The 27772-nt window shown below is 44.6% G+C and overlaps 2 protein-coding genes across 2 annotated transcripts in view; one reads left to right on the forward strand and one right to left on the reverse strand.

Annotated features, from left to right (window-relative positions):
- Nucleotides 1–1548, forward strand: part of OPALIN (oligodendrocytic myelin paranodal and inner loop protein) — an 8913-nt gene extending 7365 nt beyond the window's left edge. The window contains exon 5 of the mRNA XM_023754832.1: nucleotides 1372–1548. Within this exon, the coding sequence (XP_023610600.1) occupies nucleotides 1372–1548 (177 nt within the window). The remainder of the gene's footprint in view (nucleotides 1–1371) is intronic.
- Nucleotides 1549–3621: 2073 nt separating this feature from the next.
- DNTT (DNA nucleotidylexotransferase) lies at nucleotides 3622–27618 on the reverse strand. Its single transcript, XM_006089990.1, has 11 exons — nucleotides 27339–27618; nucleotides 18598–18772; nucleotides 17639–17767; nucleotides 16280–16450; nucleotides 15178–15249; nucleotides 13668–13791; nucleotides 10467–10599; nucleotides 9341–9449; nucleotides 8187–8432; nucleotides 5917–6000; nucleotides 3622–4045 (listed from the first exon to the last, which is right to left on the reverse strand). Exons 1-11 carry the CDS (start codon nucleotides 27539–27541, stop codon nucleotides 3959–3961), a joined length of 1533 nt encoding a protein of 510 aa, XP_006090052.1. The 5' UTR covers nucleotides 27542–27618; the 3' UTR covers nucleotides 3622–3958.
- Nucleotides 27619–27772: the final 154 nt, after the last annotated feature.

Raw genomic sequence — 27772 nt, forward strand, 5'->3', positions numbered from 1 at the left:
ATCTAACATGACGAGGTCAAGCTCGAGAGTGGCTACACACCTTCTTTGCTGACATAGACTGCATGATTGAACTAGTTTCAGCTTTTTACTTTTCTGTGGGGTTTTTTGGGCTGAGGCAAGATAGGTAAATGAATAGCCCTATTAAAGTAGGATTTGAAAATTTCAAAATTTAACAGCCATTTTAGTTGGTTAATATTCTAGCCTTTTTAGAAATAGGATATAGTATGTTTTTAAATGGAATGTGAGAATATCTTCTTAATATAATCACATTAAAATGTTTTACCTAAGGGAATATTGTTTCATGAATTCTTTCTTTTCAAGGTCAGAAACAAGCCAAGGATGCTCATTTTTTTCACTTCTATTCAATATTGTATGGCCCTAGCCAATGCAGTAGAATATGAAAAGGAAGTAGGACATATAAGACTCAAAGAGAAGAAACAAAACTTACATTATTTTCAGATGATATGATTACCTACAGATAAATTGTTAGAATTATCAAGCAATTCTAACAAGTTTACTGGATACAAAATCAGTATACAAAAGTAATTTGCATTTCTAAAAATCAATAACAATATAAAAAATAAAAAAATTTTAAATACCATTTTGTAGTGGCAATAAAATATACATAGAATGCTGAGGAATATAACCCCTTTAAGGAGAAATAGAAAGCTTTAGTAAAAGATATTATATAAGACCTAAATAATGGGAATTATATACCATGCTCATGGATAGGGAAGCTTAACAGCATAAAGATGTCAAACAACCTAAAATTGGTCTACATAATAAATGTAACTCCAATGTAAATCCCAACAGATTTTTTTTCATGGAACTTAATAAGGCACTTCTAAAATCTAAATGGGAGAAGGCAGAGAAAAGGTTTAAAAAGTAACAATGGACACATGAAATAGAAAACAAATAGCAAAAATGTAGATTTAAACCCAACTGTGTCAATATCCCATTAAATATAATTGGTATAAATATCTCAATTAAAAGGCAGAGATATTAAGATTGGATATAAAAGCAAGATACAACTATATATTGCCTACTAAAACTCACTTTAAATATAAAGACACTAATAGATTAAAAGTAAAGAATAGAACAACAGACACTATGCTAACATTAAGCAAGAGAATGCTGAATGGCCCAAAAACCCTCCCAAGGCAGCAAGTTCAGACAATTATTTGTTTTCTGTCTTTTAAGGATCACTGTCCATCCTTGCTGATGTCCAGTGTCTTGAAAACTATTGTTTTAGATGATTTGTCTGAACTTTGGTTCTTGTAGGTGGGAGGGTAAGTCTGGTTGTTGTTACTCCAACTTGGCCAGTAGCAGAAGTCTCTGCTGTATTTTTAAAAACCTGTTTGTTTTCTCAAGAATCCTAGGAGACCACCCACACGTGAGAAGAATATGATGGGAGCAGAAGAAGCTCACATATATGTGAAGACTGTATCAGGAAGTGAGGAGATCATGCCTGACACTTATCGTCCTACTGTGGAGGTGGAGAGAAGGAGGGGATTGTGGTGGCTTGTGCCCAGACTGAGCCTGGAATGATGTAGCTCAAAGAGCAGAACTGGAGCTGGAAACCCGGGGATCTGAGCGTGGCGTGAGGAGAGATGCTAAGCTGCTTCATAACCAATCCAAATTTCATTGACAGATCTGGAAAACTTTTGGATTGGTTTGTTTCTTTGAGGACAGATCTGACAAGGTTCATTCCAGCTCTCAGATCTTGTGGTTTAAGAAGCAGCGAACCACCAAGTGAGATCACTGTGCATCCAGAAGGAGCCCTTGGGTCCTGTTCCTGACCCCAGTGGGAATTGTGTGTGTGTGTGTGTGATTTTAGAAAAGGGGCTTGATTTCTGAGTGTCTTCCTCCTCACCTTTTTTTACATCCCATTTCTCAAAAAGTCATTATATCTGGCTTCTATGGGAGGGTTCGTCAAGGTCAGTATGATATAAAAATGAAGCTCAGAGGGGGTAATGAAGGAAAGCAGATCCTATTTCTGAATATCTCAGGGTAGAAATCAGATGGAGCCACACATGCCTTGACTACAGAGGCAGCTCATGGTTGGACCATTCATTACTCCCACTGTGTCTGTGATCAGATATATTTAAGGAAGACAAATTGCAATGGGCTGTGTGCGCATGTGTGTGTGTACGGTAAATAGTGTTTTAAATGATTATTAGAAATGAGGCTATATCCATTTTGTGGGAGTAGAGAGAAAAGCCCAAGTCCTTGGACTATCATGGGGAAAAGCTCATGGTCAAGAAGAGAGATCCAGAGGATCCAGTACATGAGCACTGGGCCGAAGGGGTGGGCTGAGTAGCAATGTGGCTACCATGTGAGGGAAGGCTGTGCAGTGTCAGCTGGCTCGGGCGAGGCCTTCGCCATCACTTTTGTGAGGAGACTTCCAGGAATCCTGTCTCCCCTCTTCTTCAAATAACAAAGGACGGATTCTACAAACTCAGTCACTGCCACCTGCCAACTGTGCTTTGCAAGGCCCCTTGTGAAATTCAGTTGTACTCTATATCCCCCGGGTGCAGTCACTTTGGCCATTTTGTCTATAATATGAGGTCTGACATATTTTGGACCATTTACTTTAATTCCACTTACAATCCATTGCTTAGAATCTTTCGTCCAAGTTGTTTCTACTAAACTAGCAAGGTTTGATGTTTCTATCATTTTTTTTCTGCTACAATACACAAAAAGTTATCCTGTATAATAAAAGGCTAATATGAAAATTGTCCCCTCGGGCGGGAGTTGGACCGACTGGGAGTTCAACCTGGGGGTGGGGCCAGCTGGCCAACCACCCGCGGCCCCTCCCCTTGGCCAGCCCTGCCCCCGATCGCCCCAATTGGGGGGGGCGTCCCTCCCGTTGGCCGGCCCAGCCTGATTGGCCCTGATCAGGGCAGTCCAGCTGGACCCCACCCATGCACGAATTCGTTCACCGGGCCTCTAGTTGTGGAATAAAGTGAAAAGTGAAACAGTCCTTCTTATGGACCTATGACACATCTGCGGTTTTTCTCCACCTATATTAAAGTATGACATTGGCCCTGGGGTTGGAATTAAGGCTATCCCAGGGGTACTCCTGGTGCTGGCACTCTCTCTGCTGGCTGGTGATGGAGATGTTCAGTCCTCCACAGGGTGCAGCCCATGATCATGTTGTGCTTGCCTTCAAAGGTTCTTCAGTTCACCACCAGAGGGCGCGCTGCCCCCAAAGCCAAAGGCACTGAGGACGTCTGAATTCCACAAACTAGTCACCACCCTAATTGATGAAATTCGTTATAGAGCAAAAACCGGTGTGGATCCAAATCCTCCCATTACTGCAAGCCTACTAGGATCCCTCCTCCTCTGTGAAGGCTTCCTGGCCTCCCGGCCCCCAGTCTGTGATGTCCATCTTCCCCACCGGGTGGCAGCCCACTTACTGTTGTGCTGATCAGCCATTCTCTCTGACATTGCCCTTCCAGACCTCCTTGCTCCATGATTCCGGCCTCGGAATGTCTGGCCGAATGAAACCTGTTTCTCCCCTTGCGATAAGCCTTAAACTCTTTATTCTTTCATTTTGTATTTTTGTTTTACAGTATTTTCTAATAGTTGAGTGAAAAAAAGGAAGAAGATTCAATCATCTTGTGTCCTCCTATTTTTATTGGAAATAGACAGTATTTCAGCTACACTGTGGGGAAGTGGGCTTTGATGAGGAACCTGGAAAGGAGCCACCAACTACAACACTGTTTCTATGGCAAAATGCATTGTGAATTCTAAGCAACGGTCGTACAAATGGCCTGTTAGAGCATAACCCATTACCAGGTGATGCCTTATCATGTTTCCAAAACTATTTGCTGCTGGAAACAATCTGCATTTCAGTGAGACTTAAAAACCCCCAACTTTCCTAAGGCATCGTTAACTATAATATGAAGCATATTTATTTAAGCTGAAACTTTTTTTCAAATGTCAACAAAATTTTCTAGGCATTTCTTTCCCATGGATCAATGTAATCCAGTCCCAGGTGTGCAAAAATGTCTTCTTCACTTTCTGCTTCGAGAACTATCCTCTGAAAGCATAACAAGAAATACGGGCATTCAGATATTTTTGTTCAGCATCACAGTGCTAACACAAAGCAAGTGTTACTCGTAAAACTATCTTGACAAAATGAATTATTGCCAAAAAACAGAATTCCCTGCTTCTGAGCATTAAAAGTCGTCTTAACTGAATTCTATAATTTTTATATTTTCCCAGGACAAAACATGGCACTTAACAAATTAAGGTAAAATTATGACAGCCTCATATATTCAGTTAAAGGCACTTGGTATTTTTCCTGTGGTTCTTAACCACAGTTGTTCATTAAAACCACCTGAAGAAGTTTTTAAAAAATATATTGAAACTTGAACTCAGTCTAATGAAATCAGAATGTCAGAAGAGTTCTTGCAATCAATCTATTTAAAACCTCTGGATAATTCTAATGTGCAGCTGGAACTCAGTACTGTTGCTATAGGTAACGAGGAGTGACAAGAATTGGGTACTCCTATGTGTTGTGTTCTCCTCCTGGCTCTCCACACCTGCCCTTACCCCACCAGGCTTCCACTCTTGTCCTCTTTAAAACCAAACACCACTTCTCTTCCATCCCATAGTGTTGGATACATAGGAGACACTCGATTATGTTGAACTATTTATTATATGTCAATTTGCAAGTGTTCCTAAATAGGGTTACGTGAATCTGCCTCCACGCACACGCTCAACATCCTGCCAGCATCCATGGCCCTCTCTTCTGACAAGAGCACCTTGATTTTTCTTTGGGAACGCCCCACCCCCCACTCTCAGTCCATGAGGATCGGGTGGGGCTGATCTCACCTCCAAAAAGGGACACACAATCCAAGTCTGGCCAATCAGAGCCACCGTAACGGATTCAGGATGGGCACGGGGCCCAGGCCTGGCCGATGAGCATCAGCTCAGGCTCTTGCTGGAACTACTAGGTAAGAGGCTCTTCTCTGTTGGGGTGGCTAAGCTGGAAGGATGGGACTCATGGGAAAACCCTGCCTAAGAACGAAACCAGCACTGAGGGAAACCTGTGTGAGCGCCTGGATGCCGCCACACCTGAAGTCAGTATTACCCGGATGCTGCAGTATTTAAGCCAAATTCCTCTTCTGTGCCCATGCGGTTTTAGGTTGGGTTCCTGACACTTGTAACGAAGAAAGCTCTAATGAAACACACCTTATTTAGACTATAAACTAGAGGGCAAACACGATTACTTTCAGTTATTTTATGTCTCCTTTCCTCTCAGAGCTTAGTTTAGTGTCCTTGACCACTGTACGAACAGTAGACCTCAGCACTTGTGGACTAACAGTTGAACATTTTTTTAACTCTTTATAACTGATATAGTAATTTATCATTTTGCTGCTGCGTGAGTTTGAATTGTGACATTGCCAGGCTAGCATTCCAAATGAGTAACATGGCTGCTGAGTGAGCCTAACTGACCACTCGGCAACCACTCAGGGCAGCTTTGACGCTTCCCTTCTTGCAGTCGACTCTCATTAATGACCTAAGGGGTCACTCACAATGCTACTGCCTACTGCATTTGAGGAGTGCTTGGGTGGTATTTGTGATCTTTGGTTTTCTCTGGAGTTACTCATCACAAACACCAAGGATATACTAAACTCAATGAATAGTCACTGCTGGACTGGTTCTGGGGACCCCATGAGCTCATCATCTTTGAGCCCAGTGCCCCTGAGGTGCATTCTGGGCCAGGTGGGAGGCTGTGCTCCCGTTAGGATCTTCCCAGCTGCCCTCAGCTATGGTCTGTGGGAGCAGGACACTCTGGGCGAAGGAAACGGAAACTGGACACTCAAATCAGTTCAGGAAAAGTGCTCAGGGAGCCAGCCTTTGGGAGGAGGGTCAAAGTTGCCCATCTCAGGGAATCAGCTCTACCTTGGTCTTGTCGTACAGAGCATGGTTATCCAGCATCATCTTCCGCTCGTGTGTGGCATAGCGCCGGAGGTCTCTCTCAAATTGCTGGACAAGAGATAAATAAAATAAGTTACTATCAAGTCTAGACTGTCTTCAGTATTATGCATTTAGAGGCATCTACATCCCTAGAATGAAATATCTATCTCAACACTAAACGTTCCACGAAGTGGAATTAAACGCTGCTAAACATTCTCAAAGCGATTTTCTCCCCCAGCGCAAAGCTCTGCTATGACAGAGCTCTGTGATCAAGTGTTCGCACTAGAATGTAAGCTCTGTGGAAACAGGAACTCAATTTCTTTTGTTCTTAACTATACAGTATTCCTTGTCAAATATGCCTGGCACATTGATGTATGGCAAATGTTTGCTGAATGAACAAATGGATATTGTGAGGATCGTGTACAGAATAATATCTGGTTCAGAGTAAATGCTGGTTAAGTAATTTGGGGGGACCGTTGTTTTTGTTTTTTAATTTGGAATATTAGATTTCCAAAAGGGAATGAGGAATCAGGAGACCCATGTTCCAGCCTGGATTTTGTTCCAGTCTGGCTGTACATCTCTTGACAAGTCACCCAGCCTCTCTGAATCTTGTTTGCTCAAACAGGATGATGGAAGAAGTGCATGAGGAAGGTCCCCTCTGGTTCTAACATCCTCTCATATGAGATTCTGTAAAGCTGATGGTCTGAGCCACCTGCCCCAGAGCAGCATCTCCTGTGATCAGGGGTGGACTCTGAAGTCACAGGGAGCAAAACCTGAAGCCTAAACTAAAGGATAGGAACGACTTGGAATGGGAGGACAATCAATGAAATTCTCATTGAAATTAATTTTTCTGAGAAGCATAAATCTAGAAATACTGTTCTTTCCTGTGGGAATCGGGTGAAAGTAGGGGATAATTGTGCCCTCTAGTGGCGAGGCATGCTTTTTTTATTACAGGAAAGCAGGTTGAAGCTGGGAACTGCTCTGCTAGCCCACCACTTGGGTGTGTGAGAAAACAGATTTTCCAAGCAGGAGGCCTTTATAATGCAGCAGAGGGGAAGCCAGGACTGTGGGGAAAGTGGGGTGAAGCAGATTCTGGGTGCTGTAGCTGCTGGTCAGCACAGAGCCTCCTCCCAGCCCTGGGTCACTCTCCTGCTGTCTACCACGCTTAGAATAGTGGCTGCTCACACTGAGGGGAAGTCTGGAGATGAGGGGATAGTGGGGGCACTGAGAGGCTGCCCTGACTCCCCAGCTCTGGGTGGTGAGAGGTTCCTGGACTCCTGTGCTAAAATGTCAGGAGCATTTTCCCACACACTGTTAGGGATTATGATGATGGCTTTCATTTGGAGAGTATTAATGTTTACTTAACAAATATTTGTTGATCATCTATTATGTGGCAGGTGTGTTCTGGGTCTTTGGAACAATTCCAGCCCCAAAGCACAGACACCTGACATTTAACTCAAGGTTGAGGGCAATTCATTTGTGTCATGTCATTCATCTTCCATATAAAAACCTCCAAGGACTCGTTTCTCTGAGGAACAGCCAGCTGCTTTGGGACATGGGTGAAAAAGTGGGGGGCGTGGGAGGAGGACTGAGTTCAGAGTGTGGAGCACGTACTAATGAGCCTCCAATCAGGGGCTCCATCTCTGTGACTATAAAATGCCTGGAGCGGGGAGCTGCCGCCTGGCCAGCCTGACCAGGTGCCGGGGGTGTGCCGAGGGCTTTGCCAGCTTCATCTCACTGAATCCTGTGAGCCAGGGAGGTAGCTGAGGTCATCGCCCTCACTTTCCTGATGGGAAAACTAAGACTTACAGGACATGGGAGCCTGTCCTACATCACCCAGCTGCTAGGGGGCAGTGCAGAGACGTGTGACCAGGTGTGGGGAGGCCAAGCCTGTGCTCTTAGCCACCATGCTGCTGGCTCTGCCTCAGTGGCTCTCACACTTCACCTGCATTGGAATCACCTGGGGAGCTTTTTCAACTACGAATTGCTGGGCTCCATCCCCAGAGTTTCGTATTCAGTAGGTCTGGGTGGGGCGGAGAATTTACATGTCTCACCCGTTCCCAGGTAAGGCTGATGCTGCCGGTTGAGAGACCACACTTTGAGAATAACTTCCAAATCCATCTGTCTCGCTTGACCACGTGCAGGTGGAATGCCGGGTGTAGAGCTTTCTGGGCACTGCACCCTCCTGTCACCCCGCCCCCATGGCCACTGTCCCTGCTCTCAGCCAGGGTCCCGAGGACCCAGGCAGTGCTTACCCGGGAGCCGGTCCAGCCCAGCAGAGCGAAGGCCCGGCGCTCGTAGGGGCACATGACCAGGTCCACACGGATGGCCTTCCAGGTTTTTCCTTCCTGCTGGCTGGACTTGCCACCGTCTACTCTCTGATGGTGCAATTTTAAAATCAGGAAGCATTTTTGGAAGTGATCTAACGCATCCACCTTCCTGCTAGGCAACTTGAACTTTTCAAATGTTGACTCTACAAGGTCATAGTATAAAAGTAATCCCTGCAAACAAATGGAAAGACATAAATCAGGAAGAGTCCCCGATGGACAGGGTCCCCGGTTTTACACCAGGCTCTTTTAATATTTTTATTTATTATTATTTTTTAATTTTCATTTTTGTATTGTTTTCAGAGAGAAGAGGAGAGGGAGAGAGAGAGAGAGAGGAACATCAGTGTGAGAGGAACATCCATCGGCTGCCTCCTCCACACCCCCTGCTGGGCATGTGCCCTAACTGGGAATCAAACCGTGACCTGATTCATAGGTGGATGCTCAACCACTGAGCCATGCTGGCTGGGTGGCACCAGGTTCTTAAAAAAAAAAAAAGTTTCTATTGATTTTTTTAGGGAGAGAGAATAGGAACAGGCATGCCTGCTACTGGGGGTGGAGCCTGCAGCCTGATCAGGAACCAGTGATCTCTTGGTTCAAGGGTCCAGCTCAACCACACCAGCTGGGCTTATACCAGGCTGTTAATGAATGTTCTTAATGGACGCCTTGTGGATTCCAGCAGAACGTGGGTGTGTTTTGTCCCGGCGCTGTGAGCCCACCGGGCCACGCCCAGAGAGGAAGCCAGGGCGGGTGTATTATCCTCCCTCTGCAGTGGGGAATTTGGCGGTTGGAGAGGCCCAGCCAAGGCCGTTCACAGCAGAGCTGCCAGAGAATCTACCCCCCATTTCTGATCGCAGGCCAGTGCTCTGCAACTCGCCTTCCCCTTTAAGAACAAACCAACCATGAACAAAGAAAACACAGGCTGTGTGTATGCAGTACCTCTCATGGCAATGCGGCATTGTACCAGCTGTTGCAAATAACTGAGAATCGATTAGTCATTATATGATTGAGTCAGTGTGTAAAATGCAATGGCATTAACACAATGCTTGAGTGCCCAAACATCCACTTTTGACCTTTCTTCTTACCTTCCTTTCCCATAAGTTTATCACTTTAGGTAAAAGTTGTTGTTCTTCTTCCTCTGTTGATCCTGGGCTGGTAATTAAAAAATCTACGTCATGCCCAATCTTCTTACCCCTGATTAAAAATAACCAGTAGAAAATGGAAGTTAGATTTTTAGCTCTCAGTCTTTAACAGTCTTTGTTTTTATGCCTTATGCTTAAGGTTTGCAACACAAAATGCTCCTGACCTTTGTTTAAACAAAATATCCTTGGTTACACCACCCCACGCCTTGCAAGATAAATTTATGACACAAAAAATTTAAAAAATCATACATGTATATGATCATGTATGTGTGGGTAAAAATGACAAGGAAGATTATTTCTTCTGCACACTCACACGTGCAGTGCACCCCCCACCCCACACATACAGACAAGCATGGTAACAGTAAACTAAGAACTATATTTGCATAATATAAAATGGGGCTCTTAGGATTATGACATAGATTAAGGGCTCAGCTTGCCCGGACGGCCAGCAGCACCATGTAAGATAGCCAAAGAGAGGGTCAGGGGAGGGTGTGAGGGGGAAGGAATCTCCTTCTGAAAACGGAGGCTTTTTCCTGCACACATCTCTGTGGAGAGTTCATTCATTCATTCATTCATTGGCTCAACCAATATTTTTGAATGCCTACTTTGTGCCAGGCACCATGCACTGGTTCTCGCCAAGCACTAAGTTCTAAAATCTTAGTGGGAAAAGCACAAATACAAACAAACTACTTGGCAGCTCTCCAGGAAGCACTGAGAAGGGGTGCCTAGCCCAGCATAGGGAGGAGGGATTCAGGGAAGGCTTTCTGGAGGGGGTGGCATTTGAATTGAATCTTAAAGGATGAGAAGACATCAGCCAGGCGACTTGAGGAAAGCCAGGACAAGCAGAAGACCCAGCTGAGCAAAGTCCCAGAGGCAAGAAACAGCCCTGTGTGTGCAGAGAATGATGAGCCAGATGGGATTGCTGGGGTGGAACACGAGGTGCGGGAAACGAGGCTGCAGAGAGAGGCTGGGGCCACAGCACCAGAGACCTTTCGTGCCAGGTTCAGAAGCCTAGGGAGCCCCTGACGGCGTTAGAGCAGGGGAAGCAAAAGCAGCCCTCGTTATTTACCTCCGGAACCCTCCTGTCACGGTGACGAAGGCATCCGGGAGAAATGCCCAGACGGCCTCTTTAACCAGCACGCCCACAGCCTCCGCTTCGGCCTTGGTCACACAGCTGACCAGGTCTTCATAATAGAAGAATCCTGAGAGGCCATTGGACAGGTCAATGGAGAGAGTGACACATCTCGTGTGAAATGACCAGCCCTCCAAGGGAAGGGGTTCTGCTCCACGTACAGCTAACGTGGCTACAGGCATGTTATTTGTCCTCTCGGCTGTGAATTTTTCATGGCAACAATGGCTCTTTGCTTTCTAACTGAGAGGCTCACAATTTCCTAAGAAAGAAACAATCTTGCATATCCTTGTAGAAACCAAACGGTTCAAATCCGACTTCCTATTGAAGAACCAGCCCCCTTGATCAGTAAGCCACACCCTATTATTAAAGAAGACAATGCATAAAGGTTTGGGGTAGGAAGGTTCAGGGTTGGAAGGTGATAGATGAAATCAAGTTAAAGTCAAGAGTAGGAAGAGGGTAGGTGTGCATCTAACGTGCAAAACGTCTTTGGTGGTTGGCTTGTTGCTTCTTTGTCTGATCAACATGAAGAAATGAAAGCTCAGACAGGATTGTTCGGATGAAGAGTTGTTGTAATGACTTGATTATTCCCACAGACCCATAAGGGGGCTGTGAGGCGGAGGAGTAACGGAGAGGGAAGCCTTACCTCCAAGATGTGAGATGAAGCATTGGAGGAGAGGTGAGCAGAGGTGCGGGGGAGACTCACAGATCCCGAGGGACAATGAATTATCCTTCAATACAAGGCTCTGTTCTCTGATCTAGGTCCAAGCGGGAGACCTTCCAACTCTGCTTACGTCTCTCTAACAGTGGGAGGCTCTGATACCTCCAGGGGCAGCCCAATTCCTGATTGCAAAGTCTGTTTCAGGAATTCCGCCCCCCCCCCCCCCCAGTTTTATTGAAGTATAATTGACAAATAAAAATCTGTGTATATATTTAAGGTTTCCAATGTGATGTTTTGATAATTACCACAGTCAAGCTAATTAGCACACAATGGAAATGGATAAGTAAGTTATGATACCAAGGCAGAAAAATTACTAAGAGGGTAGATCTCATGTTAAGTGCTCTTACCGCAATAAAAATCAACTTAATAAAATTAAATACATAATCTATTAATGTGAAAAAATAAAAAGCAATGTTCCATTAGACTTTTTATACAAAATATTTCATCATGGCTGATATTCAAACTGCAACTCACTTGGTATCCATAAAATTCCTGTGTGCATTCAGGATGTACACACACCGAAAGTCATGATTGACAACAATTTTTTTAAGGACATGTGCAGATATCAGGAATGAGCTTGGAGAGACTGTAATAATTTGTTGACACCTGGGAAAGCAACTTTATTGGCTTTCTTGCTTTTCCTTTTGGTATGGTTGGGGAGGTTAGCTTATTACAAGAAACAATACACTGAGCAATGTTATATTTCAGACAGTGATTGTTCAAGGCCAAATATATATATTTTTATTGATTTCAGAGAGGAAGGGGGAGGGAGAGAGAGATAGAAATATCAATGATGAGAGAGGATAATTGATCAGCTGCCTCCTGCACACCCACTACTGGGGATAGAGCTGGAAACCTGGGTATGTGCCCTTGACCAGAATCGAACCCAGAGCCCAGAATTAAATACCAGGTCTTGTCTTCCCCTAGACCAACGGTTCTCAACCTGTGGGTTGCGACCCCTTTGGTGGTTGAACAATCCTTTCACAGGGGTTGCCTAAGACCATCCTGCACATCAGATATTTACATTACGATTCATAACAGTAGCAACATTACAGTTATGAAGTAGCAACGAAAATAATTTTATGGTTGGGTCACAACATGAGGAACTGTATTTAAAAGGCCAGAAGGTTGAGAACCACTGCCCTAGACTCTTATTTCCTATATGGCATCTTATAAAGCATATCAGCAATCTCTCTGAGGTTAGCAACTTGATGAGAGATGAGCAGGAGTTTTGTATAGCTATGTTAATGAGAACCACCAAGATTTGATTTGTTTACTTTTCCTTTGCTTGTTTCTTTTCAACACTTAAACATAAGATAGCTATTTTCTTTTATTTCTAGTCTCATCTTGTAGAAGATCCCCTTACTTTTATTTATTTATTTATTTATTTATTTTTTATTTATTTTTAATAGCAAAGGTGGGAATTTATTGAAGAACAAGTACAGACTCCCACGTGGGGAGGGGGAAAGAGTCCCCTCCCCTCCCCTTACTTTTATATCTTTAAAATGTTGGCAACTTCATCATTCTGTGTAACTCAGAAGCCACAGGGCCCACAATTGTGGATATGATGCCCTTTCAAATCCCAATTAAATTGTATTTCAATTTTAAGTAAACATTTAAAACATGTACAATTATTTTTTTTTTTTACCATGCATTGGAATTTCTTCATTTAAAAAAGGTTTAGCAGGACCTTCCCTAAATGGAAGTGACCAAGCCACTTCCAGCCTCCAGGTGGCCCACCAGGCTTTCAGGATGCCTGTGTCAGCACAGTCTTCTCTTCCCAGATTAACCAGTCTGGTTGGGTCAACCAGATCAACCCTACGTCTGGATTTCCACCATTTCCATTCTATGTCCTGGTGTTCTACAGTTTCTAAAACAGATCTAATTTGTGGCAGACAACAACTCTAGTTTGTTCAAATATCCTTTGCTTGTTAATCCTCCGTGTCAACCCTCACTGATGCCTCTTACCCAACCAGGACCCAAAGGGTAGAAGGGACAGTTTAGTAGGAACCAGATCAACAGAGCAACCTGGCTTGACATCTGGACATAAAGGAATGACAACCACTACATAAAGGGCGTATTTGCTCTGTGCCGGGCACAACACTAAGGACTTTGCCTGCATTATCTGATTTACTTCCCACTTACATACCAATGTTACCTCCCTTTTATAGACGAAGTAACTTAAGCTCAGAGACTTTAACACTTATGTAAGATCACACAGCTGGAGATTGCAGGAGCCTGGATTTGGATCCAGGGCTGTCTGATTCTAAAAGTGTTTGCTTTTAACCGCAGCAGGAAAAGAGGCCACACAAGCACCTCAGCTCATGGGGATTAGAGTTGAGATGCAGCTGACTTAGAGCTCTACCTCCACCTGCCCAGCCCATGGTAACGACGGGAGGTTTTCAGGAGACATGGTTTACCTGCTTTCTGCATTCGTGTGAACTTCAGGGTTTTGTCCGACCTTATTTTACTCAGGGTCCTGAAACCCATCCTGAACCATTTCTCAGATGTCTTCAGTCCCACCCCGAATACAGAAGTAAAGAGCTGAAAGGGAAGAAGAAGCAGGCCTTCAGTTCTAAAATAGTCATAACAACGAATGATACTTTTCAAGGTCAAGGGATTAAGAAAAAGTGTAAGCAAATCTCTGACCCAGTTTCTCCTCATTATGACAAGTAAGTGGGTGATAGTAATTTTTTAGAGAAATTTTTGTTTCAGGGGGGTCCTCTCCTGATAAATGAAGTAGACACGAGGAGGCAGGTTCTCGAATCTGCATAGGGTTCCCCAGTAATTGGATCACGGCATGGCCTGTGCTGTCCACCTGTGACAACAGCTATCCCTGTCGGCATTTCCCTTCGCCAAGGGTCCCTCACACACACTCATGCTCTGCAGATTTATCCTCACACTTTAAAGAGGGATGCGCATGGAGGTTGTATAAATTCTCCACCATCACACAGCTGGTAAGTGGCAGAACCCGGGCTGAAACCCGGTCTGTCTGCCCTCCAAGCCCAGGCTCCTGCCCACCACCACCACCTTTTGGGCCTGTGCATCCCTGCTGAACTGAAGGGATTGGCAGAAGTCTCTCAATTCCAAGGCGAGGAGCATTGGGAGGTAATAAAGCTGCTCCAAAGTAGACAAGGATGCAGGAAGGAGCTGGTCAACACAGGTTTGCTCTTTAAGAGCAGGTTTGTTCCGTCCCATGGTTGTCGTGTCCCTGTGGTATTTGTGCACATGAGTGACAGACTCCTGGAAGGTAAGGTAATTTGTATCTCATCCTAGCGTGGCAATAAGCTCCAGCACCTATACTTATTTAGGCATCTGCTTCCTAGACCATTGGTATGGACTGAATTGCAGCGCCCCCCCCCCCAAAAAAAAATCTATAATAATAATAGCGTAATATGCTAATTAGACTGGGTATCATTCCAGATGACCTTCCGGATGAAGCCGGTACTGCAAGCCGGGACTGCAGCCGCGAGATTGAGGCCTACTCTTGCACGAATTTTGTACATTGGGCCTCTAGTATATAATTCATATGCTGAAGTCCTACCCTCCAGTGTGATGGTATTTGGAGATGGGGCCTTTGGGAGGTGATTAGCTTTAGGTGAGGTCATGAGGGTAGAGCCATAGTGATGGGATTGGTGCCCTTATAAGAAGAGACACCAGAGAGCTTGTTCTCTCTCTCATGTGAGGGCACACTGAGAAGGAAGCCACCTGCAAGCCAGGAAGAGAGTCCTAACCAGAACCCAACCATGCCGGCATTCTGATCTCAGAATTCCAGCCTCAGAACTGTGAGAAAAGAAATATTCGTTAGTTAAGCCACCCAGTCCTTGGCATCTTGTTAGGGCAGCCCAGGCTGACTCATACAACCACCTAGAATGAGTAACAGGATTAACTGAAAAATCACTTTTTGTAAATATGTGTAAAATCACTTACTTTGAAGGACTGATATCGCTCATCATTTAACACAGCTTTAACTTCAGAACTTTCTCCATCTTCAATAATTTCCTGCATAGACAATTGGAAAATATTTTAAATTAGTGATGTTGGACAATCACAGTCTAAGATGCTGAAATCGCTTGGCTTTTCATAAAATGCACACCCGTTGTGTGGAGGATGTTTCTTATCCAAAGAAAACAAGACTATTTCCCTATAATCTTGAAAATCCCAGGTCATATATTTCCAAGTGTCACTTTTCAATCCTCAGGAACAAAGGTACAGAATGATTCGGGTCCAAATCTATGGAACACCTAACCAGAATATTCACTGACCAAAGGTGTCTACATATTTGTGATAATTTTCTTTTCAATGGATACGAACTTGCTGAAACAAAGATTTTTTTTATCTGAGTGGATTAGGTTCGGACCCATTGAAAGCCAACACGAAGTTCAAGCCTTTATGATGTCTGGCTCAGAGCCACCACCCTCCTCTAGATAGAGTTAGGGTTATTTATCTTGAATAATTGACCTTGCACTTGACTATACTGAAACATACTCCTGGGTGACTGACCTGCCTTGCTGGGAATCCTTTCACATCATTAAATAAATAGGCACCCACCCTTGGCTCTCTATCTGAAACTTATACAGAGATGCAGAATCAACTCCACTGCCCGTTACACCCACCACCATCCTGGGGGGTGACGTCCCCTGATGGAACTGAGGCCCTTCACCCAGCCTGTGTCTGAAGTCAGACCATCCCCTGCTGGCGAGCTTTGAAGTCACTCGAGTCTTTCACTGTCTGTGATTAATAATAATACAGGAGAGTCCTTTTTTTCCACTTAGCTGGCCCCACATAGCTCCAGCTGTCATAATATTGGTTATAGATTCTATGTATCTATCATCTATCTATCTATCTATCATCTATCATCTATCTAATCTATCTAGAGAAAGTAAAATAAGTCATGAATATATCTACATAGTTGGCAGGAAAATCTATTCTCTCTCTCTCTCTCTCTCTCTCTCTCTCTCTCTCTCTCTCTCTTTCTTCCTGCCTACCTACTTACCTATTAGAGGTGTGACAAATCACATTTCACCCTTACCTCTATGATACTCTTCACTTTGTCCCCCAAGCAGGGAATTCCTTCTGTGTCCTTCATACTGATGATGGTGAATGGCAGCGACTTAAGTACAGAAGCCGCTCTCATGAATGCCAGACAGGAGCCTTCGTTTTCTCTAAACTCACAGTTTTCAGCCAGGATCTCAAAGGCATCCTGAAGAATAAAACCAGAGGAGTAAAACACGGTCTTGTTTCCCAGCCCCGTGGTCACCAGCAAATGTCTCTTGCTCTCCTTCAAGTATTGGAACCCTGCCTGCCCTTTTCCCTCAAGGTCAGGATTGGGTCTTCAGTACCTTTGCACCCCTCGCCTGTTTGATAAGAAGACAGGCCTCAGAGTGTTGTGGAAGGAAAGTTTGAGTTCACTGCCATTAGACATTCAGAAATGATTTAACTGAAGCATGCTCTCATGCTCACGGCATCCTACCAGCCATTACTTGGAGTTACTGATCCTTCCTTCTTTGCTTGCTGACTTTCCCACCAGCCTGAGGCCAGGATTCTGCCTTGATCACTGGGTATCCCCATCTCTTGGCTTGTATATAAAGCACAGTCAGCACTTGACACAGGCTGGCCGCGTGACGGGTGTAACCACAGGTGGCACAGGCTCCGGGCCGGGGTCATCTGAGGTGGAGTATGTTTGCACTTCTGGCGGAGGAGGAAGCAGCTGCAGCTGTGTGGCATCGTGCACATGGTGCCCATTTCCTGGTCCTCCTCGCACAGAAGTCTTCTATTCACCGTAGTGCTGCATGCCTTACCCACCTGACAACTGACTCGACGCTGGAGGACAAGCAGTTGTGGGCTTGTCAGGCTCATTTGAACCGCAATTGCCAAACTTCAGGGCTGGATGGGGCTTTAGAGATAATCTAGCTACTTTCTAATTGAATGGAGAAGAAACTGGGGCTCAGAGAGAGGAATTGACCTCCCCGAGCTAGTTAACATCAGAGAAGCGAGAAGCGCTTCCGGTTTCCCAGCACAGGCTGTTAGTGCAGTATGGCTATTTCTATGTAATTTGCTCTTACTATGGTTTGGACTAATCACTGTATTTGCTTTTTCAGAATATTTGCCTTTGACAAGTGTGGTGCCCAATAATGATGACTCTTAATAAATAGTAATCTACCATCTCTAAAGAGTATAATCCAAATAGATTTGTCCATTTCCATGATAGAAGTAGGCCCATTCTTGATAGAAAGAAAACCAGAGATTAGGGTGTGTGTGTGGGTGGGGGAGGGAGTGGTGGTGAGTGTGGAAAAAACTTTCCTAGCTTTTCAGAAGAATTCACAGTTCGTAGACTCATGGGAAGGACCTGCAGGCCTCATCGGCCCTGGGTGCTGTGAAGCCCGGTTACCGTGAATATGTGGTTACGGTTGTTTAAAGTGGTTCTTCTCTGACATGCGTATGGAGAGATCTTTCTTCCAGCAAGTGGTGGAGTCTCCTGGGGCTCTGGGTTGGGGCCACCCGAATAGTCTCTTCTCACCTAAACAATTGCATGAGCATTCATGTTTAATGACAATCAAGAGTAATAATCATAGACGTGCATGAAGAAAAAATTGGAAGCAGTTTGATGGCAATTATCTCTGGAAAGAGGATAAAATTTTAGGAGAGTCAAATTTTATATTATACAAATCTCTACTATTTGAATTTGTTATAATTAACATGCATTATTTTTCCAATCAGGAAAAAACCAACATGAAAAAGGACCATCAGTGAAATACCATTTTCCTTTTCTTTTTTTTATAATTTTTTTTCTTTATTGATTAAGGTATTACATATGTGTCTTTATCCCCTCCCCATTAACCCCCCATCCCCCCACTCATGCCCTCACCCCGCTGGTGTCTGTGTCCCATTTTCCTCTTCTATGAAAAGAAAACGAACCTTCTTCCTGAGGGTTCTAGCATGATGGTGAAGGATTTTGAATTGAGAGCTTAACTTTCTTAATCTTTTGCTTTATGAATGGCCATAGTAAGAAAAAAATAGAAACCCTCGACTTCTCTGGCCCCAGAACATCAAGGCTTCAATATTTTGAATTTGTGTGTGTACCTCTTCATAAAAATGGCTACCATTTAGTAAGGTCAGGCTTTGTGTTAGTGTTTTGCATGTATGTTATTCTAATCCTCAGACCCATCCTTTGAAGTGGGTGCTATTGCTATCCCCTATTACAGAGGAGCAAACTGAAGCCCAGAAAAGCTAAGTGACTTGCCCAAGGTCACACGGGGCATGAGCAGAGAACCCAGGTCTGCTGATTCTGTAGCCCATGTTCCCAACCATCAAGCCACGGACAGTGGAAATCACAACCAGGACACTTACGACGAGCTGGTGTTGTCCTGTCGTCGCCACTGGCTTTCCTGCGCTCATACATTCTATCAGCCAGGAGACGTCGAGGAGTTCTGGCTGTGATCTGGCTCTTACCTTCTGCACCTGAAGCCACTCCAGGACATCGGAACCTGAGTTGTTTTCTGCCACAATGTGGGTGACAGAATCACTGCAGAAGGCAAGACAAATCACCAGCTGTGGGGACTTCCAGAACCAGAAGCTCTCCTTTCTCCTCAAGGCCCTCAGAGCATCCCCGCCAAAGGGCAGCAATAGAGATACAATAACACTTCCTAGGTAATGCCATTAGCCCACTGTCCCTGCTGCTGCCACATAGAACTCATGTTATGGTGTTTTATGTCCAATATCATATGAACTACAATAAGACTGCGAGACAAATAGAATTGTCCCAGAAAGCCTGAAAGGACAGTTGCCATAGTTACACACCAACATGGAGAAGCCACAGGGAGGCTGCCAGGCTCTCTGAGCCCTGGGCTTTGCCTCAACCCGGGAGGGAGGAGCCTTGGGTCTCATCTTCCAAATCCATGCCCCTCACCATCCACTCTTTCCACCCCTGCTCCACCACCACTGTCTCCTCACTGAGGACACAGCCCTGCTGTAGCAGAGACATCAGATGCCTGGAAAAGTCGGGGAAAGAGTGACAAAATAACATACAGGCATTTACAGAAGAAAAAGGCGAGCGAGAAGTACTCCAGAATATTAGAAAAAATAATAACCACATACACACATGTACTAGTATACAGTTGTCCCTCGGTATCCCCAGAGGATTGGTTCCAAGACCCCCATGGATACCAAAATCCTTGGATGCTCTAGTCCCTTACATAAAACGGGATAGTATTTGCATATAACCTATGCACACCCTCTCATGTATTTTCAACCAACTTTAGATTACCTATAGCACCTATACAATGTAAGTGCTATGTGAATAGTTAGTATACTGTATTGTTAAGGGATCAACTTCCAGGAATTTTAAAGTTCTTTTCCATCTACGATTGGTTGAATCTGTGGATGGGGAACCAGTGGATACAAAGGCCCAACAGTATATGCTTACTTGGTACCCCCAGGAGTCTGAGGAGGTGGGCAGTATAATTTTAGATGAGAAAAGTGAGGCTCACGGAGGCTACATGAAGCCAGAATTCAAACCCAGGTGTGCATGACTCAAGCAGTCTCTTAACGTTCTACTACTCTGTGGTTAGAGCCCTGGGTGAGGTTTTGTTTGGGTATTTTAATGTATTTTCTGTCATGAACCATCTATCACCATTTTTCTCCTTAGGAGAGAAAATATACATGAATGTCATTTTCAAGGACAGAAAGACCTGGGGTGGGGCTGAGGTGTATCTGCCTTGCCCTGGGCTTTCTTCTCACAAGAAAAGGTGGCAGGCAGCCTCACAAGGCGGTCCCCAACTTTCCAAAGACCCCCAGGCACTGCCGAGATGGCTGCTCCTGAAATATCAGTGGATTCAGTTCCTTAAATGCACCCAGTCTCTTAGCCATGACTAACTGATGTGCTGGACTAGGTTTGGGAGGCCCTGAGCCAACCAAAGCCGTTATGAGATGGAATCTGTCCCTCAGCTCCCGCAGGGCAAATGCGCAGGCTCTTCTGCAACTAGTGCTGAACTGAAACGTTCTCCTCATGCTCCTTGGTGCCCGAGGGCAGGGACAGGGTTACGATCTGCCTGGCTACAGTCTGGGTTATAACCAGGCCTGGTGCCCAGCACATGGCCAGGTTCATAGTAATGGTCAATAGGTAGACCATGGGTAGAATGAATAAATGAATTGATTCATCAATGGCTCCAAAGGAATATTTCTCTTTTTTTAAAGTTTTTTTTTATTGATTTTTAGAGAGAGACAGGAGGGGAGCAGGTGTGAGAGAGAAACATCGATGTGAGAGCAAACCATCAATCTGCATACCCCCTACCACATCGGTTCTCAACCTGTGGGTCGAGACCCCTTTGGCAGTCGACCGACCCTTTCACAGGGGTCACCTAAGACCATCCTGCATATCAGATATTTACATTACGATTCATAACAGTAGCAACATTACAGTTATGAAGTAGCAACAAAAATAATTTTATGGTTGGGGGTCACCACAACATGAGGAACTGTATTTAAAGGGCCAGAAGGTTGAGAACCACTGCCCTACCAGGATGGAACTTGAAACCTGGGCATGTGCCCTGACCAGGAATCGAACCGGTGACTTTTCAGTGCATGGGATGACATCCAATCAACTGAGCCACACAGGTCAGGGCAGGAATGTTTCTTAAACTCTAGTGTTTATCCAAGACACCCAGAAAACTGGGTGAAAATTCAGATGCCGGGCCCTATTACCAGAGATTCAGATTCAGTAAATCTTACCTAGGGCCCAGGAACATGCATTTTTGACAAACTCCCTCCATGATTCTGACATAGTCAGTCAGTCCTGGTTATCTACTGCTACGTACCAACTGCCCCAAAATGTAATGGTTTAACAAAGGTAATGATTTCATTATATCTGCAATTTTGTGGGCCAGGAATTCAGGCAGCTTGGCTGGTGATCCTTCTGTTTGGTGTGGTCCCCATGGAGGTGCGACGTTCCAGATGTCAACCTGACACCTTTGTGTGGCCTCTCTCAGGGGCACTCAAACTCCTTGCAGCAGGTTCTGGGATCCACGAATAGTAGAAGCCACAGGGCCTTTTATGACTCTGCCTCAAAAGTCACATTATGTCACTCTATTGGTCGAAGCAGTCACAAGCCCTCCCAGATGCAAGGAAAGGGGACTAGCCCCTGCCTCTTCATGGGAGCGCCCATGTTTTAACCCCCCACCCCCACCCCCAGCCCAAGAACTCCACTTTGAGAAACACGTCTGTAAAGGAAGATCTTCTTTTAACTGGATGTTGTGCTCAATTACAGCAATGTTTCCCAACACGGCGCGCGTTTCTCTGCAGGTACATCAGGTAATTTTAGCGGGCACACCTGAACATTTAAAAGGCATATGTGTTTATTCATGTCTACATTTTAAAATTATACCTACCAGGCATGGTTTAATGGGTTTCACAGTTTTTATATTATACCTTAACAGTGATGGCGAACCTTTTGAGCTCGGCGTGTCAGCATTTTGAAAAACCCTAACTTAACTCTGGTGCCGTGTCACATGTAGAAATTTTTTGATATTTGCAACCATAGTAAAACAAAGACTTATATTTTTTATATTTATTTTGTATATTTAAATGCCATTTAACAAAGAAAAATCAACCAAAAAAAATGAGTTCGCGTGTCAGAGGTTCGCCATCACTGCCTTAGGACAACGCTAAAGTATGTTTAACAATTCAGTTTAGGAACAATGAAAGGAAACCCATTACGAGTATAAAAACACATGTGGTAAGAGATATAAGAGCCCCAATGTGGCACTCAGATGTCTGGAAAGCCCTGAGTTGTGGAATTAACTCATAAATCTTAGTTCTGAATTTTTTTTCTCTGGTATCTGTATCCTGGCTCTTCCTGTCTTTCTTTTCCTAGTTGGTCCTGCCTCTCAGTATAATTAGAAAAATTCTCCATGAAGAAAGAGGCAGCATCCCTTTTGCCTGGAGACAGACCCCCAATCTGACGTCCCCAGTTTCCATGGGCGGTCACCTGCTTTTATCTTTGTCTTTAAAACGGTTTTCTTTCCCTGGAAAGGTCATTCCTGATCCTTCCCATCTGATGTAGGACTTGGTTTTTTTTAAGCAATGCCTTTAAATAGTAATTTACAGTTAAGCTGAGCTGTTTACAGTTTAAAAACAGCCAACTCCACTTAGCAACTGATCTGTTTCCGAATCCCTGAAACAGGAAAATCGAAGCAGTAAAGACAGGTTTCTATTTCCAGCCCTGATAGACTTAAAACTGAGAGGGTCTTGCCTTAACTTTATGGCCCATCTGAAATGGTAGGGTGAGCATTTTCATTCATTTAAATTCCACAAATTTTGAAATACAAAGTAGTTTGGACCAGAGCTGGACTAGAGTTTACATAGCATGCTCCTAAATTTACAAAAATAAAGTATCAATTTGCTGCTTACAAAAGTAATACTGGTGCATTGTAGAAAAAAAATTTAATTACAAAAATTAATCTTGGAAATCACAAGTTCCTCTGGCTGGTTCCATATTCACCAGATAAATCATTCTTTTGAGCAAGTATTTCCTGAAGCCTGCCATGTCTAAGAAAATTGTCAGAGGTCTGAGAGTGAGGTGTGTGTGATGGCCCTGGTGACGCCCTTGCCCTTGGAGTCAAGGAAGGGTAACTGGATGAGATGAGGAGCAAAGCCAGTGGGAGGTCATGGATCGCCCATGCTCCAGGGAGGAAGTTCTCTCCTCTAAGAGGGCTTCCAGGGGTTGTAGGTCTTAGACATAGAGGGGCGTTGGGAGGAGAGGTTCAAGGTTAGGGGGGGAAAGTAAGAAAAAAATATAAAGAGAAATGTGTTTGGACACTGGGCCTGGAAGGGGCCTACAGATGGACTAGTTCAACATCATATTTTCTAGAGCTGGTAGCATCTTTTTCATCTGGTGTTCAGTTTATTTGGCAATGACCTTTAATGTTTTTATTTCAGACGCCACAAATTTGAAGTGATAGGACACTGTTAAGGATAAACAAAGCCAGACACTAGTGAGAGCTGCAAGCATAGATTTTATTTAGTAACTAGAGGCCCGGTGCATGAAATTCATGCACTCGGGGGGGGGGGGGGAAGGGTCCCTCAGCCCAGCCTGTGTCCTCTTGCAGTCCGGGAGCCCTTGGGGGATGTCCAACTGATGGTTTAGGCCCGCTCCCAGGGGTGGGGAGGGTGGAAGGGGGCGGGCCTAAGCCATCAGTCGGACATCCTTAGTGCTACCACGGAGGTGGGAGAGGCTCCCTCCACTGCTGCTGTGCTTACCAGCCGTGAGCCCCAGCTTCTGGCTGAGCGGTGCTCCCCCTGTGGGAGTGCACTGACCACCAGGGAGCAGCTCCTGTGTTGAGCATCTACCTCCTGGTGGTCAGTGCACATCATAGCAACCAGTCATTCTGCTGCTCGGTCAATTTGCATATTAGCCTTTTATTATATAGGATAACTACTGCAATAGGGAAGAGGGTCCAGCATGAGGGCAGTTCAACTTCAAAGAAACGAGGCAGGAGACCTTTTAAAGGCTGGGGTGTGTTAAGGGAAAGGCACTGAGGGGCACTAGGGGAGTTGGTCCATGCGGCCGGCCACCTGGATTTGCTACTTGGCGCTTATTCAGAGGAGAAACACATTTCTTGCATCATTATGACAGGAGGCATCAGTGTAAGTTAGAGCCTTTGCTTCCCATGGAGAATGAAATTGGGAGTTCTCTTCTGAATGTTTGCCTTTCTAAGAGCTGACTCTCTAGTCACTGAAATGAATGGATAGTGAAGGAATCAGGGAAGGAAAATGCTAATTGAAGAAGAAGAAGAAGAAGAAGAAGAAGAAGAAGAAGAAGAAGAAGAAGAAGAAGAAGAAGAAGAAGAAGGAGGAGGAGGAGGAGGAGGAGGAGGAGGAGGAGGAGGAGGAGGAGGAGGAGAAGGAGGAGGAGAAGAAGAAGAAGAAGAAGAAGAAGAAGAAGAAGAAGAAGAAGAAGAAGAAGAAGAAGAAGAAGAAGAAGAAGAAGAAAAAGAAGAAGAAGAAAAAGAAGAAGAAGAAGAAGAAGAAGAAGAAGAAGAAGAAGAAGAAGAAGAAGAAGAAGAAGAAGAAGAAGAAGAAGGAGGAGGGGAGGAGGAGGAGGGAGAGGAGGAGGGAGAGGAGGAGGAGGAGGATACTAGTACACACTTGGAAACTATATTATGGTCTCTTAATTCTAGATGATAACTAAGCTACAATCCCGACTCCCCTGTCTCATCATAAACCCCTTGCTGGCAGGGCTCATGCCTTCTAGTTTGCATGTCCAGGACACACACATATTGTGCAGAGTGGGTATGAACAGAACCCTTTACTTGTGATGCCACAATGGTATGCCTTGCTTTTACTGAAGACAATGCCTTCCAAAGGTAGCCTTGTAGGCAAGTTATGGAGGCCTAGGCAGGACGCAAGTGTCATCTGCTGGACTTCTACTGCTTGAACAGTGGAACCCAGCAAGTGTTAAGCTGCCGGTGACACAACCCTGAAGAGCCATCCTTCCAGCCACAGCTCTTCCTTCTTCAACATGGAAGGGTATGTGCACATGTGCTGGGGAATATAACAGCTCCAGACAGTTCAGGGCATGCAGGTGCGCCATTTCTAAGCTGTGCTCAGGCCCAGGTAAAGGAAGAATCAGATTTCCCCTCAAATTTAATCCTCCTGGAAGCCAAAGAATGTGCTAGGAACTATGAAGATTATTGACTATTTTCAGAACATCCCTTCCCCCCTTTAGCTCCTCCTTCTCAGAATCTTATTTACTAGAAAGAACAGGCATAGCCAGCCTTCACTACTGAGAAGCATCAAAATCAGCTTTTATTTTCATTTTTAAAATAGATGCATATTGTAAACAATTTGGAAAATGGAGAATAAAAGCAGCCATAATTTCTCACTACTACTCCCTCCCCGCCCCCCAAATAAGCACTTATAACATTTTGATTTCCTTCCTGTCTTTGTTCTACTTGTTTCTATCACTTGACCTAGTTCATATTGTGGAGAAAGAACCCTCTCCTTAGGGTTTTGCTGTAAAGGTCAATGGATCCAGCTAACTAACAAGAAAACAATCACACTTTATAGTTGCATAACTTTGAATTTATCAAAGCGCATTGGCATCCAGCATCACCTCGGGTGGTGACATCAGACTAAACCATTTATCTGGAAACCAAGGTCAGAGAGCAGAGAGGGCGTCTCGCCTCACATGACGTGGCTGGGAAGCGTCAGGGCCAGCATTTGAGGTCTCTAGATTTCTTATCTAGAGCTTTCCCCCTGCAATGATGTCTATTGCCTTTCCAGTGAGCGTGTGCGTGTCTCAGTACAGAAATTCCGTTTGCGAGCTAGGACTTCTACTTCCTGTGGTTTATTGTTGTGCCATAGAACACATTTGTATTTAATGTGTCTGCTGGGCTGCCAGCCTGGGAACTCTGCCACCATCGCACACACAGCAGCAGTTTGCTCACCATGCACCAGTTTCCTCTGTCGCCCGAGCAGCTGGGCTTGGCATCTGGGCACAGCGCTGCCTCTAGAGCTCTCTTGCCAGAAGAAACTTGCCTCCGTAATCTGCCCAAGTACCTGCCTCCTCCACCAGATATGGTTTATAGCTGTGCCTGTGACCTCACTAGCCAGCCGCTGCTGGAAGTATGGACCGTTCAACAGAGAGCTTTCTATGTAAGTGCTACCTTGACCATCTGGCTCTCACCTCCCTGCCCGGCCCTCGCCAAATTTCTTTACCACAAAAAAGCGGTTCCGTATTTGCTAAGGCTTTTAATTTCTGGTGTGTTTTTTTTTCCATTTCTTTTTAAAATATTGCCCCCTCTCTGCCTCTTTGCCTATGTCATCTTTCCCCTCCTCCCAATCCAATATTTTGGGTTAACATCACAAATGAGATAGGGGTTAAAGAGAAAAAAGAGGCAGGGAGGGGCAAAGGAGACCACAGAAAGAGAAACCAGAAGGGAGAGAAGCCATGGAAGACTCAAGAATTTCTGCATGAGGCACTTTGATAAAAAATAAAATGTTTCTGTGACATGGTGTTTTCAGATGAATAATGGGTCTCATGAAAATTACCACATCTGATTATCAACTTTTTACATATGTCTCTCAAGCAATTTGAAGCTGACATTTCTTCAGCACGAAAGGCTTGCATGTTTTATTTTTAAACATCAAAGACTATTTTGTAAATGCAAATTTATTTTCACATAGAATTCTTATCGTTTTCCTGAAGGAAAAAAAAAAATCGGTCAGTCTATTCCTTTGACCATCAAATCCAGCCTGTTGTATTAATCATCATTCTTTATTCACTGCAAGGCCCCTGGTGGTTCTGATTGGAACTATTTATGTCAAGGTTCTAATACCATTTATTTCTGGATTGTTTGTTTTCTCTTCCATCTATTTGAGACCAGTGAAGAGCTTACATAACAGTGAGGAAAGCAATAAGGCTAATTGCTGGGATGTGCCTGGGTTTGTGAGTGAGCCAGTCAAGTAGGCCAATGGTTACTTCAATTGCCTTCTTGTCTCGGTTCTCTTGAGCATTCCTATCACCCTCAGCCTCAGAGTTGCCCCTGAATCTTTAATGAAGATCCTTCTCTCTACAAACCCCACTTACACTGTTCTTTGGAAAAGTAAGATCAAGGCCACATTGGGGTGCCTACCTGAGCCAGCTATAGTCACTCATCCTAGCCTGTCACAGACACTGGTCACCTCAGCACAGCCAGATGTTTAGCTCAAGAGCCAGGCAGCCAAAGCATTCTTTTTGCCTCAAAGTAGCTGAAAATTTTTGATTGAACTCGGTGGTGTTTTGTTCAAACTGGTCAAGAATGAAATTGAGTGGCTTCAGCCTTGAATTTTCCAACTAGGTTTCTGTTTATCGTCCTTAGATACCTCATCTCATAAAAGTCAAAGGCAAAAAAAATATTGTACCTTATTTTTGGATGCTAATTATTTTCAATATAATTCTATTCAGTCACCACTCATCTCACTTTCCCTAATTGGCTCAGATCTGTTCCTTGGTTTCATCACCTCATCCCTACATGGGAGGAAACACAGGATTCTTGGGTTTCAAAGGAGCTGTTCACAAAACTGACTCACAAATGAAATCAGTGGTGTCCTACCTGAGCTCATTCTCCACCCTGAATCCTTTCCTTCGAGCCAGCTCCATGAGGAAGGCTCTGCGGGTGGTTCCCATTTTCTTCTCCAAAATGAAGAGGACCAGATCTCGGAACTTGATGTCCTGAGGAGGAGAAGCCATCGAGGCACCCATCTGCCTGGGTCTCTTCTTCCGAGGGCCCGAGTGGGCCATTTGCAGCGAGTCCATGGGAAGGCGGCGGCTGCTGCCCCAGCTGTGTCTGAAGGTGGTGTCTCCAGCAGTGAGGAGAGTCTACCCCTCCTTCAGAAGAGCTCTGATGTCATCTCACCAGCAGGCTCTGAAGCCAGGGCAAGGTTCCTGGGCCCTTCCCTGGTGATGTTCTTCCTGCTGAAGACTGATGGGAAATTTCTGTCTCGTTGTCCAATGTGGAGGTCATAACAGAAACAGGAAATTAATGTT

This window comes from Myotis lucifugus, unplaced genomic scaffold, assembly GCF_000147115.1.
Source record: "Myotis lucifugus unplaced genomic scaffold, Myoluc2.0 scaffold_66, whole genome shotgun sequence".
Lineage (NCBI taxonomy): Eukaryota > Metazoa > Chordata > Mammalia > Chiroptera > Vespertilionidae > Myotis > Myotis lucifugus.

What these genes read in the sequence shown, in the direction of transcription:
- DNTT (XM_006089990.1), bottom strand. Translation starts at nt 27,541, where the DNA reads ATGGACTCGCTGCAAATGGCCCACTCGGGCCCTCGGAAGAAGAGACCC. An exon ending in ACCGTAACCACATATTCACG is followed by an intron (nt 16,451 to 17,638) that starts GTAACCGGGCTT and finishes TTTATTCTTCAG; the next exon opens with GATGCCTTTGAGATCCTGGC. An exon ending in TGGGCTGGACCGGCTCCCGG is followed by an intron (nt 6,001 to 8,186) that starts GTAAGCACTGCC and finishes TCTCTTGTCCAG; the next exon opens with CAATTTGAGAGAGACCTCCG.